Source organism: Aquila chrysaetos, chromosome 1, assembly GCF_900496995.4.
Source record: "Aquila chrysaetos chrysaetos chromosome 1, bAquChr1.4, whole genome shotgun sequence".
NCBI lineage: Eukaryota > Metazoa > Chordata > Aves > Accipitriformes > Accipitridae > Aquila > Aquila chrysaetos.
The window spans coordinates 58,778,646-58,801,642 of record NC_044004.1 but is presented as its reverse complement, the minus strand read 5'-3'; the positions used below and the strand labels follow the sequence as shown (position 1 = coordinate 58,801,642).

Genomic DNA, 22,997 nt, shown 5'->3' with positions numbered 1-22,997 from the left:
ATTGTCTGGACTTGCAATCTGTTGGTGCTATCATGGTGTTTCCACAGAAAATTGAAAGGAATCTTATTTGGAGCAATGACTTTTTTTTTTTTCTCTCCCTGACTGTTCCTTGTTGTTTGTTACATTTTTTTTTCAGGGCTTCTGGGGTCTGTTTCCATCAGGACTTTATAAAACTCTCAAAGATATGTCTTTGCTATTCTATCTTAATAGTGATATGCAGCAGTGGCATAATGCAACGGACATAGTACAAACGTCACACAATGTCATTACAACATCTAGGGACTTGTTACAGCATGTAAGAAGTTTCCATAAGGGAAGTTTTTCCTAAGACTTAAATGGATTACAGAGTTCTCGTGCATTTGCGTGCCAGCACATTAGCTGTCAGCAGGGATTTTGCAGGCTATTCCCAAACTTTGTGAGATGGACATCTGGCAACCCAAGCAAAGCGCTAGCAGGGGCATGTAGGAGAAAGTGACAGGGTTCAATACAAGGCAGTAGCTACTTAATCTCTTTCCCAGTAGGAAAAACTAAATATTCTTGTATTGCTGGTATTATGTTGCTACTATTCTTGTTTTCTGCAGTATTTTCCCCTTCAGTTTCTGTTACATTATGCAAGCATGCACATGCACACTCAAAAGTCTTCTACAAAATTTTCTGTTGAGACCCCTTGCAGCTAAAAATCTTTAGGGTTCTCACTGCACTTTTTGATCTTACTTCAGTCTTGTATAACTGGAATTACAGAACGTTCTCCAAATTTGTGTCTTCCTATGATGTTCTAGGAATTAACACATTCTATTTGTTTTTTGGCTTTTGCCCTGAGTTACTGGTAAAACACATTTCCCAAGCAGGTTTGAAAGGTTAGCCCTAGGTGGCAAGTGCATATGAAATGCATTAATTCCTGTAGATGAATGGATATAGCTTAAACCTTTGTTCAACTGGCCAAGTAGTCAAGGAATGGGGAAAATATATTTTCTGGAAATTAGATAAATAAACAGCAGAAGTTCATATCCCTTTGATATACAGTAACTCAAATCACACAGGTGATTTCAGATGAACGGACTAGTTGTCTGAGGATCATGTTTACAGAGCTTTTATGTTCTAAATATAAATTGGAATTGTGGGATGTTGACGGACTGATATGTACAGGCATCTTCAAGACAGTTGAGAAGAAAGAGGCAAGAGAAGACTCCGTGTTGCCTAATTTTGAAAGAATTTCCTTTAGTATCTTCTAGTACTTCCATGTAAAGAAAAGAAGATCTAGATATAGGGATAGTCTGCACAGAGGAAACTCTTGGATGTAGTTCTGGTCTTAAATATTTACCGTTTGACTATTGTGTAAGGAATTGAAGTCTCTTTTTCTTTAAATCTGTTAGTTGAACTACAAATTTGCTTTCTTGTGAATGAATTTCTCGACAGTGACAGGCTATACTATGAAATGTTTTAGGTAGCTGTGCACATACATAGCACTCTTTACAAATACTAAACCAGCCTGTGAAAACATAAATGCCATGCCAGGCAGTGGACCATATCTTTCCAGCTACATCTCATCTTCTCATGGTTGAAGAAGCTTCCCAAGGCATCCAGTCCAGTATGCTTGAACATGTAGCCAAACTACTTAAAGGATTAATAAATACTAATCACTGGGAAAGTTTCAGCTTCTTATAATGCCATTTCAATTAATTAATCAATGTTCCCGGGAACCTGTTAGAGCTTGGTTGAACGTGATACTGGAGTCTGAATGAACAGCAATATTGGACGGACATGCAAGTATCATATCTGAATTCAGAGTATGCAGCAGGGTCTTTTATCACTTACTTTTCTAGACCCATTCACTACACACATGCGGATGTTTTGAGAGTTCTTCCTGTTCTTTTTCGTTCTCTCCTCATTGTCAGTTGGTGCCATGGAGGAAACACAAGCGCAGTCAGTTATTTCCAAGACAGTGATGAAGCTGTCTGTGACATGCTGGAGAAACGTTTCTCAAGCACCTGTTGCTGTTTAGGAATGGCTGGAAACTTAATGAGCCCCTGAATGTGTTCCACCATGTCACTTGGGAAGCGAGTAAGGCACCTAAACACAGAATATTAACTCATCGCTCTGATATCCCCCAACTGACACCAAGCAGACGCAGAATACTTTCTGTGAAACACAAACTTCATATATCTGTTTTACCTCATAACTTTCATGGGATGATACATACAAAGCACCACTCACTCACTGTGATGGAAATCATGCATACCCGTATTCGTTGTAATGTCAGACATCTCTCAAATCCATTGTGTTGCGTTTCCTGGCATTCAGGCAGTACAGTCCTCAACTTCTTCACTGCAGTGGGAAGCCTTCACGGAACACAAGCCTCTTCTCAGTAGCAGCACTTTATGCAGGATCTGGCTTTTCTTTAGCATTTCTGGCATTTCTACCTCTGTTTTTAAAATAAATACTGAAACAAAGCTTGTGAGTGCAACTAAGTTTTTATTCTGTGGTGGTCATGAAAACTGCTGTTGAATGATTTGGCACAAGGAAAGAAAGGCTGCTTAGCCCTTCTGCTTTTGGGAGGTAGGGAAAGTTTTTGGCGTTTTCAAATCCAGTGGAACTGGCTGATTCAATAGACTTGCCAGTATACAGCATCTTGTATCTTTTTATACAATTACTTTGGATTGACTTCCCTGGGACTGTGCTTGAGCAAGGTTTCAGAAGAGCCTGGATAAGGGTATAGGAATTTGAATAATTGTTTTTTTCTTTTCTTTTTCTTTTTATGAAAGCAAAAGCAGTTCTAATTTTCATCTGTTCTCTACTTAAATGTCTTTTTTTCTGTTCGTATTCAAAGATCTTATCCTGTGACTTTTCTAATTCCATGTAAAGACTGAAAAACTCGCTGCTCCACAGAACTTATTTTTTTAGCTCTAGAAGAGTTGATACTCTTTTCATCCAGTGAGTTCCGTTACAAAAGAAAACTTTCAGAGAAAATGAGAAGCAGAATTTTCAAGCTGGATACACAGAAGTTAGTCTCCTATTTAAACTCTTTTAGAAAAGAGAGCAACTGTTGTTGAAGCTCATGTGTAGAAGTTGCCCTTGTCATCTGGTAACAAAATGAAAGGGAATCTGAAGTAAATGGTAGTTCCAAGCATTTCATTTTGGAGTCAACACCATTCACCACCTATAGGAAAGTTCTTCAATCTCCCCTTTTCCCCCAGGGGTTCTTAGGAAGGCTGAGCACATTTTCCTAATTCATTTTTCCTTTTCTGTATTTCCATTCTTCTTCCTGTTTTTCCTCCTTGTTAGTGACTGTTAGAGGAAACCTGCAGGGCCTATATCTCTCCCTTTCCGTTTTTTCCAGGACTCAGATATTCCTGCCCAGGCTTCAGTTCATCTTTATCCTGTAGGTCACCATACTCAGAACTCTTTCTAGCCTGAACTCAGGAGCTGGAAGGGACCAGCCGACCTTGTGACAGGCATCTCCAAATCCTGGGTACAGAGATGTGCTGAACATGTTAATTGCAGCAATTGAAAATTGTGGGAATTCAGCTTCAAACCCTGCTTCATAGAAACTTAGGTTTCTCCCTGATATGCACTTGCCTTAGCTGGTATGTATTTTGAAATATTCAAGTGTGAACTAATTTCCAACCTTTCATCACTCACCTATAGTGTTCTTAAGAGTGGGTCATCTGCCTCAGCGAAGGAAAATACACAGTGTAGTATAGATCAAATACTGAAAAGCAGAATACAAGGATGCATGTTCTGGGTGAAAATGGGAACTGATCTAAAAGAATAGGACTTAGTACCTGCATTTGGAGGGCTAGTTTTCAGAAGTAGCTCTATGCATGGGTAGGCAAAATATAAAATAAAAAACATTTATGCAACTGTGCAATTAATTTTCAGTATTCAGTTTTGAGAGTGGAACTATCTATACAAACATATATCTGTGTGTATGTAGTTACATATCTAGCTTTGTTCATTCATGCCTAGCTGTCTGGTTTCCATATGTTATGGCAGTAATCACTTGCACAGGGTAGATGTGTAATTTCCCAGAACTAATTTTGAGAATCAAGGCCAGAAAATGAAATCATCATTAACATTGGATGGTATGCATGTGTCAGGAGTGTTTACTGGGGCGTTCTTTGAGATATATGCAGCTCTTATTAATCTGTCAGAAACTGTATCCTCCAAATTGTGAAAGCTCTCATTTTCTTTCCTGGAAAAGGCTAAAACATAAGTAACTGAAATGCAGGATTTTGTTTCCTCTAAAGGTATTACTAGTTGGAAGACTGAGCTTATAAGGATCTATTTCACAGCATCTGTTTTATAGCATAGTTTAATTTTCCTTTGTAAAAAAAATAAAAAAAAATAAAAAAAAAAATCCAAAATTTTGAAAACAGCTGAATAAGCTGAGAGTCCAATATTCTGCTGTATTCAGAAATCAAGTATTTTGTCATCCACAGAGACTTGACATCAGTAATCTGAAAGTATTTATGTCTCAAATACACAATTGTAGATGGTCAGAAATCAGTGCATGCAATAAAATTTTTTATCTTTCAGAGTAGCAACAAAAATTCCTTAGATTTGTCACCTAACTGTTTTCTAAAGGAAAGAATTTGGGGGCAGACTCTTCATAATTTAGCAGTTCAGTCATCGCAAACAATTAAAAATGAGGCGCTCATTACAACAACTGTTTTTATTCTAGTCCTCAAAACTAGGTACCATGCTGACTTGAATTATAATTAGCCTGTAAGTAAGAAGTCCTTGATATGACTAATGCATGCAGAATTAATCAGAATTATTACTGGTTCTGTTAGCACTCTTCCAAAGCAGCATACCTTCTAAGCAGGCAGAACTTAAAAGCAATGAGAAAATTAGGCTCACAAAAAACCAATAAATGTTGTACAAAGTAGGGCTCATTGTGAAGCTTGAGGGTTTTAACCAGGTTGTAAGGTTTTACTTCTCTAACTCTAAATGAATCATAAAGGCTAAACATGCATTTGGAAATTCTAAACCAGAATTGTTTTTCTAAGTTTAGAGACTGATTAGGGAGTAAAGATATTGTTTCAAATGCGATGAGTGAGCCAGACAACCTGTTTTAACTGGCCATTTCTGGAGCCGGTTCTGAACTGGTATGAAAAGCCTTAAGACCTTATAAAATGGGGTTAGGTTTTTTTATCAGATTTCCTTTTACCTTGCTCATTTCCTTCATATGAGCTGAAAACTGTAGTCCTCCCGCGAGCAAAATTTCCATGGACATCAGGCTATATATAAAGTCCCTTTAATGCCCTTCATAGTGAGAAAGTATAAGGTGCCATTCTCTCTGACTTGTATAGTCTGGGGCCAGCTGAGTTTCTGAGAAATTGCTTCACTGGAACTGAGTGCCGCGGGCGCAGGCAGGGCACGAGCAAGCACGGCTTCACCAATTGCCGTGGATTGCTATGTTCCAGACTCCTGAGAATTTGGCCCTCACTCCTCTCCAGAGTGGAAAGGTTGCAGTATTCTGGTTAGATGGCGTACTTGGAAACAAAGTCTGAGGGCAGCAAATGGCAACTTCTGGAAAATCAACAGGGGCACCAGTGAACCAAATGTAGTTTATTATAAATTCATAGCTGTTCTCCCAACTGCCTTGCGTCTGGGTTTTGGGGGTTTTTTTGCAAGCTCTTCTTCTATATATGTCCACCTTTGCAGGATTCTTTCAGTAGAGTTAGGCAAGGAAAGGACATCATGCTGGTTTTGTTTTAAATATGCCTACAAGTGAGTCAGGGTAACATTTAAGACAAGCATACCTTGGTCTCTTGATGTGGTTAAAATGAGGACCCTTCCACGTCAGTGCTTGTCAGAAAGGACACTTTGGGCTCTCCCAAGGTCTGTGACTGTTGAGGAGTTTGCAGGCTGCCCCATGCCAGACGCAGGAATTTTTGGAGAACCGCTAGACCTACAGGCAGGAGTTTGGAAGCTCCAGGCCTGCCCCCGAGTTGTGTGTTGGAGCATGTCGGGGTTCTCCTCTAGCCCAGACAGCTAGGTTTTTCCATGTACGGAAACTGCGGGGTGGACCCACATTACCAGAATGCTCCACAGAAATTCTGGATGCTTTGGTGTGGTTTGCCAACCCAGAGGTGTGCACGCGGGAGTCCTGGCCGTGGCACATTCGCACTTGCAAGTGAACGCCAGGGAAAGGTGCGTGGAGGCACAGAACTGCCATGGTCCCAGCACTGGGGCAGACACTGAATAAAATATTTCAGGACCAATGAACTATGCAATAAAGGTGAGAGTTTGACATTTAACCTTCTCTGGCTAGTTCTAGCGCATAGCACTAGATAAGGATAAGGATTGAAATGACATTGTTCCTTGCAAATTCCTGGTCTAAAGGTTGGTTTAGTCTCATTTCTATAGCATAGAGAAAATAATGCAGTAATTTGATGTAGAAGGAACATAGTAAGGTGGCCAGGAGACTTTAAAAAAAAAAAAAATTTAAGAGCTCTTGCACAGTTTATATCCGTAAAGGGAATAACTCGCTCATGTGTTTTATGGCTTTAGCAACAATAAAATATTTTATCAGTGACTTCAAATGTAGGATAGTAATTTCAGAAATGGAAGTGAATTTATTTCATTGTTATAGAAAGTTGATGGTTTGGGCGGTTTTCTGCAGCACAGGTTTTCTTTTTGGGCAAACATTCATCTGGATGGGAAAATGTGTGTTATATTCATTAAAAGAATAATTATAGAAGGAAGAGCCTTCTGTGGGAAAACAGTGTATCCAACAACTGCTGTTCTCTACTGGCTGCTCGTATCAGCATAGAGCTGTGTATTTCAGGCACTGGAAGTGGACTGGGCCTGTCTGTGAGAACAAAGTTTCAAATAATTATGTTGTTGTGTGTCTCAGCTGTGAATGAAGGCTAATTCTAACTGAAAATGGTATTAGAACTACATTGTTAATAAACCGTTGCCAAATTAGTGGTGTTTAAAACTGCAACTAGCATTGCAAATGGGATTTCAACTGTTGCAGCTTTTTAAGCAAAAGTCCATGTTTTAGCCAATTACAGGTTCTATAAAAGTTAAAAGAAGACAGCGACAGCAAACAGTGTGTCTTAGGGTTAATCTCTAGTATCAAAGCTAGCCTCTGCCTCAGCCCATAAAAGCTTTGATCATCATGAAAACCAGTTATGAATATGTCTAGATAATAATCCTCATAAAAATTTGACTATCTTCTGAAGTAAATTACAAGGTGGCTTTTTTACTGTTAAATTCTGATGGAGCTCACATTACGCTAGGTGTACAGCATGCCATTATAGGGCCCTTTTCTGTTTCAGACATTTTATGATAAGAGGTGAAAGTGAACATTAACAAGGTTTGTGAATAGTAGTATATCATTTGCTGTCTGACCAATTAGTATTTCTACAGTTGACAAACACTTGAGGGTGAAAATGAGCACGCATAGAGGTAGTCTCTGAGTCTTTTAAAATATTAACATATCAAGCCATTTAAAATTATTCTTAAAAAGATAACTGTGATGGGTTGACCCTGGCTGGTTGCCAGGTGCCCACCAAAGCCGTTCTATCACTCCCCCTCCTCAGCTGGACAGGGGAGAGAAAATATAACAAAGAGGTTGTGGGTCGAGATAAGGACAGGAGAGAGATCACTCACCAATTACCGTCACGGGCAAAACAGACTCAACTTGGGGAAAATTAACTCACTTTATTACAAATCAACCAGAGCAGAGTAATGAGAAATAAAACCAAATCTCAGAACACCTTCCCTCCACCCCTCCCTTCTTCCCGGGCACAACTTTACTCCCGGATTCTCTACCAACCCCCCCCAGCGGCACAGGGGGATGGGGATGGGGTTTACGGTCACTTCATCACACGTTATTTTCTGCCGCTTCATCCTCCTCAGGGGGAGGACTCATCACACTCTTCCCCTGCTCCAGCGTGGGGTCCCACCCACGGGAGACAGTCCTCCACGAACTTCTCCAACGTGGGTCCTTCCCACGGGCTGCAGTTCTTCACGAACTGCTCCAGCATGGGTCCTTTCCACGATGTGCAGTCCTTCAGGAGCACACTGCTCCAGCGTGGGTCCCCCACGGGGTCACAAGTCCTGCCAGAAAACCTGCTCCGTGGGCTCCTCTCTCCCCAGATCCGCAGGTCCTGCCAGGAGCCTGCTCCAGCGCGGAGTTCCCACGGGGTCACAGCCTCTTTCAGGAACCCACCTGCTCCGGCGTGGGGTCCTCCACGGGCTGCAGGTGGATATCTGCTCCACCGTGGACCTCCATGGGCTGCAGGGGGACAGCCTGCCTCACCATGGTCTTCACCACGGGCTGCAGGGGAATCTCTGCTCCGGCGCCTGGAGCACCTCCTCCCCCTCCTTCTTCACTGACCTTGGTGTCCGCAGGGTTGTTTCTCTTACATGTTCTCACTCCTCTCTCCGGCTGCCGTATACCGCCTGTCCCAACTTTTTCCTTCTTAAAAATGTTATCACAGAGGCGTTACCACTATCGCTGATTGGCTCGGCCTTGGCCGGCGGCAGGTCCGTCTCAGAGCCGGCTGGTATTGGCTCTCTCGAACACGGGGGAAACTTCCAGCAGCTTCTTACAGAAGCCACCCCTGTAAACCCCCCCCCCGCTACCAAAACCTTGCCACACAAAGCCAATACAATAACAAATCACTCCTGTAAACTGGAAGCAATGCACAAGCTTGTTGATTTTTTTTATTACCAAGTTGCCTGTGTTGTATGACTGATACAAATTGCTCCAAGCCCTAACAGCAGATGAAATTCAAATGCTGAAATTCATCCTGTTCACTTCCTGTGCAATGTGGTGGTTTCTAAGCAATGATTTCATAACTGTACCAAAGGGTTAAACTAAAATGCACAAAGAGTCCTCACTTGCTGATGGCTTTCTATACAGCTGCCGAACAGTATTTCAAATGGGGGAGTTCCTTACTCTTCTTTCAAAACCTACCTGTTTAACTCCTCTTTCCAGATTTTGTGTTCCTGCCCCTGCTTTCACAGGCAAAGAAGCTAGTGGTAGATTGTTATTAGATAAAACTTTGGTTTTATTCTAAGAAGTTGTAGTGAGATGTTTAGAAAAGTATTATAAATCTTGGTTACTCCAATTCCTTGCATTCCTCTCAGCATTTCACGGTAGTTTGGAACAAATTCTGAGTTCATTTAAGCAGGAGACTTAAGATCAGGAGATGCTTCAGTGAATCTCAGAGCTACAATGTTGTCAAATCAAAGTGCAGTTGCCAGCAAGCCTTCACTCTTGCTTTCCTGCAGAGATGTGCCAGCTAAATCACAAATGTGTATTTAAAACAAAAACTAAAATCCTTGGTCCTTAATTTCCTAACCACATTCCTCTATGGCTCTGGCATTGTGTTTGTGTGATGGACTAATCAGAATGGTCTCTTCCTTGCCTTTGCATAACAGACATCAGCATGTCTTACTGAGAGGAAACTTTTTCTTTACATTTCACACATCATTGGCAGTGCTAATTTTGATAGATTCTCATTTCTTTTTTTGCTATCTGAGTGGCATATAGGATTACATAAAGTTGGAAGCCAGCAATTTTTGCAGAATATAATTGCAGTATACAGTAGGTACAAGGAATGGGCATTGCTTCTCATGTAAAAGTTTCTCTTCTGAGTAACTGAGACAGAAATGCCAGAGGCAAACCTGATACAGTTGTTACCTCCACTAACTTTGAATGGTGCAGAAGTATACCCAATGAGCATTTTAGTTAATGCCTTATGCTGTGGTTACACTCAGGAAATTTGAAATATTACAGAGGACACGACTTAGTTTCAAATCATCCAAACATGTTGTCTTTTTACTTAGAAGCTTAGTTCAGATGGCAAATCAGATCTGTCTTTTAATCTACTTAGCCTCACTAGCACTAGAGAGAGGGAGAATTGCATGTTTTTCTTAATGTAGCCAGGTCTTAACTACTGCATTTTTTTTCATGTGTGGTAAGAAATACACTGTTGGATCATGTTCAGCTTGGTATCCACCATAACCGCCACGTCTTTCTCAGCAGAGCTGCTACTGAGCCAGTCAGTTCCTAGTGTCTACTGACACACAACTTCTTCCACTCCACATCTGATAATGTTTTAAAGCTCTGTGTCATTTAGGATCTGTTTTCTACTTGTGCTAATTAAGCCACCAGCTTCTTCCTTTATCAATTCCACTAGCTATGGCAAAGCACCTTTTTCCTCTCTGTTCAGAAATTTTTGGGGAAGGTGGGACTTCTTTTTGGACTTTGGCCAGAAGTTTTCTTGTGGTATGCAACTGGTATAATCCTGAGCAAAGTGTAAGAATTTGACTCAAAAGCTGTGCATCAACCTCTGAATGACACTTCTAAGCCTTACCACAGAAAAGATTGAATCATGTAGTCACTGCATGTTTCTTCTACCTGAAGTCATAATTAGCTGGCCAAGAAATTAGCCCTGGTAAAGCCAGTATTAAAACAATCTGGGGCTATCGAGTCCCTTCTCATTCTAAAATAAATGATTGAAGCTGCATTGTTCTTAATTTACTGACATTAAAGTGCTTCCATCTGCAATAACGACCTTATGTTATCTTGCTGGTATGCACTAATACAAAGACTTATATAAACTGTGAGGTTATTTTCCTATGACAGCAAAAAAACGATGCTTCTCTGTGACATGTTTGTCTTAGTTTATTCCTTTGTTATCACATTTTGAACCATGACCAGATGGAACTTCCTGTGAGAAAACTCATTATTTAATTGTATTTTTTGATAATCTAAATTGAGGTCACTGAGAGCTTGCTATGGCCCTCGATGTAGCCACAGGAAAGGTATCTCTGGTTATAGGTTTGCCAGAGACCTGCTTTGCTTTGAACAGTTAATGATGGATTGCTGATAAGAGTGCAGACGAATGTGCAAGAATACTTCCTTATTTGCTCACCCCGTGCAGCATACCTGTATTTCTATGGAGGCCAAGAGGTGAAGAGAAACTTTATCCAACTGCTTGTATTCACTGTCTCTATATGTTGTCAGTAATTATATCAATACAGGATTATGACACATCTGTCTTTTAGCTATTTAAAGAGGCATTTGATGGGTAATTTTTGGTCATTAAGTTCAGGGATATTGTTAAAAGGCTAATAAATATATCTTTATTAATTGGGTGACACTACTGATTTTAAAATTTACAATAGCTTATGGGTATATCTTCTTGATTCAAATTTTTTTGAAAAAATGCAAGATTAAATAGCAGGAAACCTTGTTCAGGGGAGTTTGTGAAGGAAAACATGTGGCTTATTAATCTTCCGTTATCCGCCTTCAGGCATGGAGATAGGTAATAAAATATGTCCTTACTCCTCTGCTCAATGCTGCTTCTGCTGCAGCTCAGCTTGATTCCTGCTATATGTCTGTTATGTTTGTACAAATGAATGGGCAGGAAGGGGGCAGAACAGAGAGGGAATGAGGAGAGCTGTGGCTCTTTCCCAGCTGTTCACAGCCAGAGAAGTTGTCTGGGTGCAGAGAACTGAAGTATTTTACTGTCAGAATGAGGAGGGAGAGTACCATGGTGCTGGGAGTCTCTGACTTGAAAGGAGATTGCTTTTGATCTCCTTTTTGGGGATGATGCAGCTAAGTACCTCCCTTGAAAACACATTGCAACAGTACCACCTGGCCTCTCCATTTGTCATTGCTTTGTCATACCCTTACCCTGTCTGCCATCTATTCACATGCTGCAATAGAAAACTACCTCGTAACACGTGATTGAAATGAACTGTCCCTTTTTAAATTTAGGAGTCACTCAGAACTCCCCTCCTGCCTTCAGACTGCTTTGATATTAGTTTGGTATCTTATGTTATAGACCAGGTTGCATATTAACAGTCCTTAACCTCATAAAAACTATGTTTGACACCTTCTGCTTCATTTGCATTTCATGTGCTGTGTGATGGCTTGCTACAAGAGTTTATGCTGATAAAAGTTACCCATGATGAAAAGTATGTCTATGTAACTGTTGCATCACAGCTGGAGAGCTGTAAGCAATACAGGGAAAATACTATCCAAAAGAAACTTGTGTTACTGTAATTACATACTGCTAAATAAATAATCTAACATTCCTCTCATACTGTATTTTTAAAGGGTGAACCAGGTTTCATTGGTCCGCAAGGAGAACCGGGGTTGCCAGGGCTGCCAGGAACAAAGGTAAGCGTAATTGTCCAACACTCTGGTGAGAAGCCCTTAGAGCCAATGTCAAATTCAACTTCTTCAGAACTGTACTAATGGAGGAAAATGTGGAAAGTCATAGTTCATGGACCAGTGCTATGATATATGTGTCTTTGTACTGATGCCCTCAAACAATGTGAAGGCAGATGTTATATCCATTCATACCTTAAGTTCATCCATTGCCTTTCTTCATGTTAGCATCCCAGAACTTACTTGTTCAAAAGGTAGAATATGCATGACTGAAGAAACTATATTTTCATAAATGTTTCTTTAGAAAAAAAGACTAAAAGTGTGTGCAGGTATTAGAACTTCGATACTACGCACCAGACTGAAAATGCAGATCCACTAAACCTGTATTTTTTTCTTTCTTCCTATGGGGTTTTTTTTAGCCACTGTATGGCAGTTAGAATATTATGAATCCTACAAATAGTCTCACAGTTTGGGAATCTTTATTCCAGTCCTTTCAGAGTAGGGAAAAAAATACCTTACAAATCCCATTTCCATTTTGAAGCTGCCTTCTTTTGCCTTCAAGACTGTAGTTACTCAGGGGAGAGTTCCCCAACCCATTACATGTCACAGATGAACTTGGAAAAGTTTTCTTCTGATGGTTTGGTTTCTTTGGTTGTGCTGAGTTGGTGGTGTGCTGAAGACTGCCCAGTATTTTGTGATATATGTGTGTCTGTTGCAATAGGGTGACAGAGGAGAGGCAGGCCCTGTTGGGAAGGGTGAGCGAGGTGAACCTGGAGTCCCTGGACCAAAGGTCAGTCTGATTTTACATTGGAAATGTTTTGTTAGTTTTACACCTATGAACACATCTTTTCCTACTGAAAAAAACAGAACAGAAACTTGGTGAGTGGACTTTTAAATGAAAATGCTGTCAAATACTTCAGCTCAATCCAGAAGACAATGGCAGTTTTGTGTTCACAGTTGTGAATCTGCAGTCTGAATGCATTCTTATTTGGTCTACAAAGTAAAGACTCTACCTACATACACTGTCATGGAGTTGGCCTAATTCATTCCAGCTAAAGTCCTGACCTCCAGGTCCCTAACTTTCAGCATCGAAGTTTGAACTCTTTGACCAGTGTAGCTGTTGAATGCAGAGAAAATCCATTTTGCATGCTGTTTTTTAACTCTGTTAGAAAGAGATCTTTCTAACTACATTTTAGCATTGTCTTAATATTTTCCACTGCATCAAAACCATCAAGTTTTCCTTTCCTAATATATCTTGAAAATAATAAGGCAGATTCTGTGCTCCTTGGCCAGTTAGCTTGTATTCACCTGAACTGTTGGGAAAAGAAACTGTGGTAACACTTTATTATAATCTCCTTATTTTAGGATGTTTAACTATCTTCTCTATCTCTTAGCTGTCATTTTTCAGGAGCTATAGAATGACATAGGTCATTCCTGCAAACTAATGTTAATGATGTCTACTCTTCACTAATGCCAATACTACTTTTCCTTTGGAACGATGGAATCTGTGGCCTTTGCATGCTGGTGTTAAAGAATATATTACTCCGGGTGCTATTAAATTCAATGCCTTTACAGATTCATTATCTTGGTCATATAAAATGAAGTATTTCTGCTGTTCCATACTGTAGTTAGTCATTACTAATTTCTTTTTCTCTGCACTCCCATTTCTCTATCATTTTTCTCCTGTCTATCTTCCTTCAAACAGGGGAAAACAGGTGAACCTGGATCTAGAGGCCCAAAAGGGTCAAAGGTTAGTAGTAAAGAAACCGTCTTTAGTGGAGTAATTAACACAATGATTTTTAGGATAAATTATTTGTAACATTTCACAGAAACTTCACTTATCTCTTTAAAGGAACCTGTAACAGTCTGCAGTGTTCTTTATAAGTGAAACCTTCTGACTTTCAGCTTTAGCTGTTAAGAGTCAAATCCTATGTGTTTTAAACACTGTGATTCTAGTTCTTTTCCTGTTATAACAACTATTCCACTCTGCTCTGGTTTTCACTGTGCAACTTGGTTTTTCTCTGTGTAACTGATGTGGGTTAGTCCTCCCACATGCCAGGAACCAACACCTGACTATGCCTGTGGAGATTTAATTTGTTTTCACAATAATTTTGTGGATCTACACTTCGGTGAGTTAGGAATCAGTGGTATTCCACATACTGCAGGCTGATATATGATGGCCAGAAGTCCTACAAAGGCAAGACTTGTAGGTTACATTACTGTTTTACCTACTTCAAAAAACTATTTTGATTACATCTACCTATCCATCCATCTTTATATAGATAGAGTTGGTTCACCTATATGTAGAGAGAGATAAAATATATGCTTTTCTATTACTTCATCCACTGTGCAAATACTGTGCTCACTGGACTCCTTTGTGTTATATTATGGAGTCAAAGCAAAATGAAAATAGATTTGTTTAGGCGGTTATTGAGTCTATTGTCAGAATAAAGATGCAAGACAACACAGGCTGGTACTGTTTGCAGTACTTGTAAGGTCCTTGAAGAGCAGCCCACTCACAGTGCTTAAGGATATGATTAAATAAGTGCCACTTAACCTCATTCATTCTCATCAGAAAGAAACGTTGGAAAGTGAGGGAGCTGATGAGGGGATTAAAGCATCAGAGTGAGTAGAAGAGTACATCAGACTCTCATTTGCCTACAGTACCTGGGCACCTCCCAAATGCACCACAAAGATAAAAGATATCCCCTTTAATTTCCTTTTTATCAAAAAAGGATACACAATTTTCATTTTATCTGCGTACCTGTCTTGAAAATATGGCCCACAGAAGTCAATCTAGTGGTTGAGAACTTCATTTTTTAACAATACCAATGACACATTCACTAGCTGCTGCCAAGGCAACACTGAAAGGAAAGGCAGATGGCAGAACCTTGATTATGTCCTGCTGCCAGCCTGCTCTCCGTATTCCTTCATTAGCCCCATGAAAGTTTTCTGTTTTCTGTATTTTCTGTTACCACTGGTGAATTAATCATTCTTCCCTGACTTGTGCCAAAGTTTTATAGATTTCAACAGGAGCAAAAGTTGCAGTTCTTACCCAAATTAATTTTCAGTAATATAAAAATATAAGATCTTGCTATGAAAGTGACTGTAGAATGAAATGAATTGTAGTCACTGGATGTTGGGTTATGAATGCATACATGTTTGAAAGTCCCTCCATCGCTTGAAACATATTACTAATAGCCAGGCAGAAAAAGCTGTGTGCAAGATAGTAAAGATCTTAAGCGTGTTGCAGTAAGGGAGTGAAGGAACTCTAATGCTGACAGTAATGTTGTGTTTGTAGGGGAGGCACGACTCAGAGCAGGGAAGTTCAGAAAGTTATTGGAGTCATGATCGCAGAAAGAAAAATTTATACTTTGAAACACATCTTTAAAGAAGTTGTTGAGTGTTTTCAGACTGAGTGATTTCATTTCTCTAGGTTTCTCTCGAAGCTTTTGATAAAAATACCTTTAAGAATAGGGAAGTTATACAAATTAGTTAATTGGTAATCTGTCTTTTATTGGTTCTTTGGAATTTCTTATTCCAAACCAATACAGCACTCTGTAACAATTCATACAGAGCCAAACGCATCATTGTCAACCCTGCCACTACGCAGATTTTGAAGGAATTTTTCCTTTAATTAATTAAGATCCACATTCTGTTTGTGATGAGAGGCCTTTTAAACAGGTTCATTTAAGGTAAACGTATTTAAAAGGGAAGAACTACGTGATATATTGTCAAATGGCATATCTGTTTTCAAATATCATTTTTACATAGGGTGATACCGGTGACAGAGGTGACACGGGATCTGCAGGTCCACGGGTAAGTCTACTTCTTGTTTCAGCTGTTTGTTTTGTACTCTTAGATTCAGTCCACACTATGAATTAAAATTGTAGCAGGAACTCCAGTTAAACTGGTGAAATTGGGCACTTGACTCTGGTGGAACGTATGTTGCTAACTGGCCTTTAATATGAATAACAGCCCTTGCTACTATTTGAAGCAGTCTCCTGTTCACAGTTCATGGGCAAGATGTTACATGCCAGATGTTCTGACATTGTTCACAGCCAATACAGAACTAGAGTATAGGAACTGCTTAAATATTTGACCTCAGAGGTTTCATATATTCACTTGCCCGCTGCAGCACAAGACACTGTGTACTGATTTGCTTGTTTATATTTATATTTTTTAAAAAATTGTTTTCCTTTAAAAACAATCTTTAGTTTAATGCTAACTTTTGTGGTTTGTAGTAATATATTTTAAGTACAACAAGATTCCAACACCGCACAATCAAGTCAAAGCATGTGTCAGTAGTTAAGTGTTTAGAATAGTCTTTGGCAGGTGTCTCAAAATTTTTATGGAAAATATATTACAGGGACCACCTGGACAGAAGGGTGACCAAGGTGCAACAGAGATAATTGATTATAATGGCAATATCCATGAAGCTCTGCAGGTATGCAAACATTAACGAGGCTTGAGTGGCTTAGTCTGGTCTGGGAAAAAGCAGTTTGACAGCATTGTATTTCTCTTTTGTGTAGACCTTGAAAACATTTTGTGTGCAAAGATTTGCTGAGCTTATTAATCAGGAATCTCTTTCTACACTTGGAAACCAGGTTTTCTGTTTGGTGTTAGACAAACAGTTTCCTTGATAAAATTTAGCTGAGTGAGTTAATTTCACTTCCCCTGGAGAGTATTGACATCATCTAATGAGGATAAAGCTGATTCGTTGCTGGCTCTGGTGCTTAGTGCTGAATTCATGTAATAAACCACATACATAGGTTCAACAGAAGCGTCTGCTTTTCAGTTCACATAGTATAATATTGACATTTCTTTTTTTCTTCCTTTTCCTCCTCCTCTTCCTATAAAATACAAAGAGCAGAATATTTGAGATTTGGAAACCATGTAACATGGTTCCATTAGCAAGCTGTGGATTCAATCAGCAACTTGAGTATGTTAAATAGACCAAGCACCAGTCTTTCCACTTACTCATTTCCAGAAAACTTATTTTGACTGGTGTGCAGAAAAGTGTAGAGGATTAAAGTGGGGTTACAAAAAGAATGAATGAGTGTTTGCATAAAAGCAAAGTACCAAGTTGACATATGTCATTGCAGTCAAGGTGATTTACATTGCAGTATACTCAGATGCAAATTCTGTGCAGTATAACTCCACCAAAGTGAATGGCTTGCTTATGTGCAACTGAAGACTGAATTTGGCTCATTGTGCCTCTGATCATTTTCTCACTGAAGCTGCTGAACTCTTTTTCTTGCATTTACTCTGTGGGAGTGGATAGATGTCTGGCCAGTCATTTGGTTTTCAAGACTCTTTTGAAAAATAAAAAATCTCACTGCCTTTACTAAAATCTAAAAGCCTGTATGTCGTTAAGGCTAAGTCCACTCTTTCATTGTGAATGGTGTCTATGGGGAAGTCCACATAGGTATGTTGTGAGGCTCTGCATTATATCTGTCTCATTTGGTTTACTTTTAAGGGAATTCAAACACACAGCTTTCAGTCTTTTAAATCACTCTCCGAGTTAGATGCCTAAAGTAGCCTGAAATTAATGTTGCATATTACCAGACACAGATTTACTGGCGGCTTTAGCTCCCGTATCTCCTGCATTCTGTCTTTGTATCTTAACTCTGGCATCAATGTTACTTTCAAGCTTCCTCAGAAAAGCTGCAGCGCATAGAGTCTTAAAAAGAGACTAAAGTCTATTGCAGTGGTTGAAACATATTAGGAGACCCTTATCCCATTGTAAATCTTTTCAAATGTCATCACCTTCTGATCCAGGGCAACAAATAATTGATATTAATGGGAACGGCTGTGCAAGGATGGTATAAGTGAGATTATATAGGATCAGTCAAAAATATCCTTGCCAAATCCAGCTCAGTCCTTTCAGATGGCAAGCACCCGTTCCTAAGTCTCCTGGTGCCAAATTCTTAGGGGCTCGGAGATTTCCAGGTCTCCCATAGAAGTAAATGAGAACTTTCAGTGCTCAGCACTGAGCTGTGAACTTGTGCAGAATTTGGCCTGCTGATTTAAGAAGTTGACAAGAGTTTGCAAGATCTGGGCTGCCTGTCTGGTTTTTTTTAGAATTTAGTAATAAATCATCAAGCAGCCTAGAAGCTTCAGAACAATTTAGTTACTTTGCCTTGTGCCTCCTACTCAATCTCATGTGTCAGTGGAGAATAAGATGTCTTAGTCCATCAGCGCTGAAAACTGCGATCTTAAAATTATCATCATAGTTTGAGCAAGACCCCTGCTGAGTGTAAGTGGCTTTCACTTGGAGGACCAGATACAAAACTCATGTCTCTATCGAAATTGCTCTTCAGACCTATTTTGCAGAATTTCCTAAGGGAAAAGGCAGTAGTTGCAAAAGTTTAACCTTTGTAGGAACTTTTAGTCATCATTTATTTGATCTCTTAAATTGTACGAGAACCTGCAGTCTTCACCTATGTAAAATCCTGATTCTCATAGAAGCCAAGCAGCTAGTACAACAATGGGAGTTCAAAATAACCCGTTTTTTACTTTTTTTTTGGAGGCATGGTGTCTCCCAGATGCAGCATAGGTTTAGTAGAGATGATAACTGTAGAAGCAGAATAATTTATATATTTGTTCAATTCTGGTAACGGTGTCTCTTGTTAATACATTTTGCCAACAGAGGATTGCCACCCTGACTGTCACGGTAATTCCTATTGCATGACTTACTGTGTGTTGTAGAACTTCCTTGTGTTTTAGCATGTTCATGGTTCTGCTAGTTCAGGACATGCCTTCGTTGGATGTTGACCTGGTTCATCATTAGATGTATTTATTTATTTGCTTGGTGTTCCCATAACAGAGAACCCATTGTTGAAATCCATTCAACAATGGAACCGGTTCTGCTCCTGCTGAATTAATGGCAAAACTTCAGTTCACTTAAGTAAGACACCAGGAAAATACAGAACTCGATATTTCTGTAGGTACACAGATAGCTGCTTTGGAATTTTTGGTATATGTTCCCCTCTGTGTGTGTCTGCATGGGAGTCAAGCGAAAACATGAAGCAGGATTTGAGTACCAAACAATTTTCTATTATCAACCTTATTTTCAGGGCAGAAATTCCATTCTTTCAAACTGGCTTGAGAAGAAACTTCATTTGGGAGTTTTCAGACCGGATGCAAATTAATTATTTTCTGAAAAAAGGCCTGTCTCAGTTAACTATAAATAAGTAAAGCTAAGTACAAAGCCTAAGTATGAGGAATTCTCTTGTCCCATCATATCAGATCTCAGAAATAAAGATAAATTTTCCAGCACCTGTCCCCAAAATATGTGGATGACTGAACGCTCCAGTGCTCTTACTCCAGCCGATTTCTGTGGGAGGTTTAGCCACATCAGGCCAGACACAATTTCTGAGAACACTGACACCAGCTAGGAGATGCTTATAGTATTGCAAGTTCAGCCTTCCCTTAAAGCTGCAGACTTGGTATAAACAAATAATTTTACTCTTCTTTTTGTTGCAAATTCTTCTCTGCAAGATTGCTGTTAGTCCTGTTTTCCCATCTGTACAAGTGCTGTCTTTATATTAATGGAGGGGATTTGTAAATGTTATTGGTTTTTTTAAAAGCATCCCCACTGTGCACCATCGAGACAAATATTTGATACATGACACTGTGTTCACAGCCTGAGGTAGAAATGAAAGAAATAGTTCAACTTATTCCATGGCAATTTCACGAAGCACTGCATATTCCCAAATGCACTTAGCATCTTTTAGCAGAATCGTCTTTGCAATCAGTTGGAGATTTCTCCCGACCTTGGGTTGTTTTGGATCAGGATGTGAGGGCCGGCAAACGTGGCAGAGGTGAGTTTTGGTGTCCCTGCCATTAAGAGGAGCTTTGCCATTTCATCAATGGGAGCAGCAGGACTTCATTATAAAATATGAGCTGCACTGTTATTTTAACATTGTTTTTTGTGGTACCCTTCTGGTCGTTGAGAGTTGTCGTAAATTAACAACTTGTGCATAACTGGTCTTGGTTCCCCTTGTGTTAAAAATCTAACTCATTTTGTTATAGTAGCTATATTAACATTCAGCCTGTGTTTACATGGCAAGTCCTGCAAGAATTTATTTAAAAACTGAGGGGTTTGTATTTTTCTGTTTAGGGTCCACCAGGACCACCAGGACCCCAAGGGCTGCAAGGGCCAAAGGTGATCTTCCTTATTTTACCCATTGTATCTTAGGGGTGGAGGTATTTTCTGGTTTTTTACTGATGTGTGCATACAAGTACACGGAGCTCTCCTGTACAGCATATTTAACTGTAATTTTACCAAATATGGCATGTTTCAAACTTCATCCTAGCCTTTTGAAATGTAGCTTTCCAGAATAGGTGCTTTGTTTAGTTGCCACACACGGATGCTCAGCTGAGAACCAGCAAAACTAATTAGTACTGAAACAGGGCAGAAGCATCTCCCCCATGGACCTGCACTGAGGCTGTTCCCCAGGACTTTGCAAAGTAGCAGCACAACCAGACAGTGGCTCCTATGCATCACTTCTGGCTGGGTGGGAATGAGGTAGGCAAAACTGTGTGCTAGGCACCAGTGGCCACAGTGTGAGTGCATGTGAATGCAGCTTTTATATTACAGTGGTGCCCACCCAAATAAGCACAGTATTTTCTGATGTCAGTAAAAATTAAAACATGTACATGTGGGTAGGAGCCTGGCTGCAAACCCAAGCCTGCTAATCCCACCTGGCTGGTGCTATGCGCAGTACCAGAACTGTTAGTGAGCAGCCCACACAGAGGCAATGAATACCATATGCTGCACTGTTCTATAAAATTTAAATAATAAATTTGCCTATACTTAAAAAAAAAAAAAAGTGTTGCAGTTAGTGGACCCTCCTTAAATTGGTTTTAAATTAGTTGAGATAAATCTCCTATTTCTTAAATACTAGATATATCGTATCTTCTATTAGTGACTCTAAGCTCTTCCAAGAGTAAATACCTGTTGCTTCAATAACAATACTAGAGACTTCAATTTTAGGCTTCATCCAAGGGCTCATATGGAAATACCTCACATTATACATGTTAATAGTTTTGAGAAATTGTGAGAAACCAGAATGGAATACACAGTTAAGTGTGCAGAAATGGCTTTCTGCATTAGGATCTACCCAGCATTTCTGCAGCCTGGAGTATGTTGGAAAACACAAAGGAGTTGGAGTGTGGAAGAGGTTGTGTTCCTTCATATGGGTGAGCATTCTCATTCGAAATTAATGACATAAAGCAGAATTCAACCTTACAGGAGTTTGTTTCCAGTATCAGAGTCTCTACCCATCAATGTAACTTGCTCCCTTGGAGAATGCTGTTCAGGAACCGGTCACAGGGCAATGTTGTGAACGTGAACTCCTTCACTGGGTGATTTATATTAGCCAGGGAAAGAAAATATCAAGTTTCTGTCTAACCTACATATGTAGAGAACCATGATTCCGTATTTATTCCAGTAACTGACAAGGTTTCCATTAGATTGGGGTCTTTTAACCAGGCTTCTGAGGTTTCTTCTTTTTCCTTTCTTTTTTATGCACTTGTCTGGCCTTTATACAACCCAGTTTGTGTAATGGCCTAATCAGCAGGGCTGTTTATTCAATATGTTGCATATAGGTATTATATATATATATATGCTGTTCTTTTTGACAGAATATTCTCTGGTGGTGGTGGTGGTGTTAATTATGGCAATTTCTCTGGCTCTTTCCTCTAACATCTGGGACAATTGGGATAATCCAATTCCATCTTATCTTTTGCAGGGTGAACCAGGATCCCCAGGAACTCCAGGAGTTGATGGGGAGCAGGTACATTATGCATAAATCATGTAGTGAAGATCATGTGAGCAACCATAGGTTATTTCAGGAGATTATTCCTGTGATCCCACGTTGTAGCTTAGATTTCATAATCTAAATAATAATGATAGTAATTAATAAAGATCATTATTATGTAGCTGCATACTCTGCGGTCTAATAATGGCTGCATTTCTACATATTAATAACAAAGGTCAATCCATAGAATGACTTAGTCTGCTTATTAGGATCAAAGCTAGAATTCTGTTGGTGTGTCTGGGTTTTTTACACATGACTTGCTGAATAAGTACATATTCTAGGGTCCTAAAGGCTCAAAAGGAGATACAGGTGATCCTGGAATGCCTGGAGAAAAGGGAGGAATTGGACTGCCTGGCCTGCCAGTGAGTATGAAAAATAAATTAATTTTAGCTAAAATACTTGTATTTTTTTTCTCTCTTCCACTGTCAGGAGTTTCCAACAGTGCTGATAAATTGCAAATGGGACAGAAAGCACTGGGGAGGAAAATTCTGAGATTGTTCTGCAGCTAATCTAGGACGAGGTGTAAGATTGTCAGAACTTTTCATTGCTCTTACAGTCAAACAGAATATCACTTTGGGAAGAGAGAGTTTAGTAGGCATGCTGATCAGATTTGTACCTCTCTTGAAATGTATAGCACAACTTGGGCAAGTGTAGCTTGTAGGAGAAAGGAGCTATGTTTTGAACACTTGTCAGCAATTTCAGATGACTTGGAGGAGGGAGAGAAAATGCATCAATATTTATGGGATGCATTCTTCCTATTCCTATATACATATATATGTACAAATGAAATTTCTCAGTAAAAATAGAAACAATTCCAAAAATGTATCCATAGTACAATATATCATGAATGGAGTGCCAGCTTAAGGACTTGTCGTAAGTATCATGCCACAATTCATAGCTGACAATATAAAAGCATACCTTTACAGTTATTAACAGTTATTAATAAAGTAACACCAAAATATAAAAAAAAAGGAATTCCATTATGTGTGCTGTATTATTCTTTTTAAAAAAATTATAATTATTTG

At 39.5% G+C, this 22,997-nt stretch overlaps 1 protein-coding gene across 5 annotated transcripts in view; it reads left to right on the top strand.

Annotated features, from left to right (window-relative positions):
• Window positions 1–22,997, top strand: part of COL25A1 (collagen type XXV alpha 1 chain) — a 133,177-nt gene that overhangs the window by 80,127 nt on the left and 30,053 nt on the right. For all 5 annotated transcript variants that reach the window (XM_030029264.2, XM_030029247.2, XM_030029254.2 and 2 more), the window contains exons 16-24: window positions 12,092–12,154; window positions 12,867–12,935; window positions 13,851–13,895; window positions 15,920–15,964; window positions 16,515–16,592; window positions 18,798–18,821; window positions 20,271–20,315; window positions 21,904–21,948; window positions 22,254–22,334. In XM_030029264.2, the coding sequence (XP_029885124.1) occupies window positions 12,092–12,154; window positions 12,867–12,935; window positions 13,851–13,895; window positions 15,920–15,964; window positions 16,515–16,592; window positions 18,798–18,821; window positions 20,271–20,315; window positions 21,904–21,948; window positions 22,254–22,334 (495 nt within the window). The remainder of the gene's footprint in view (window positions 1–12,091; window positions 12,155–12,866; window positions 12,936–13,850; window positions 13,896–15,919; window positions 15,965–16,514; window positions 16,593–18,797; window positions 18,822–20,270; window positions 20,316–21,903; window positions 21,949–22,253; window positions 22,335–22,997) is intronic.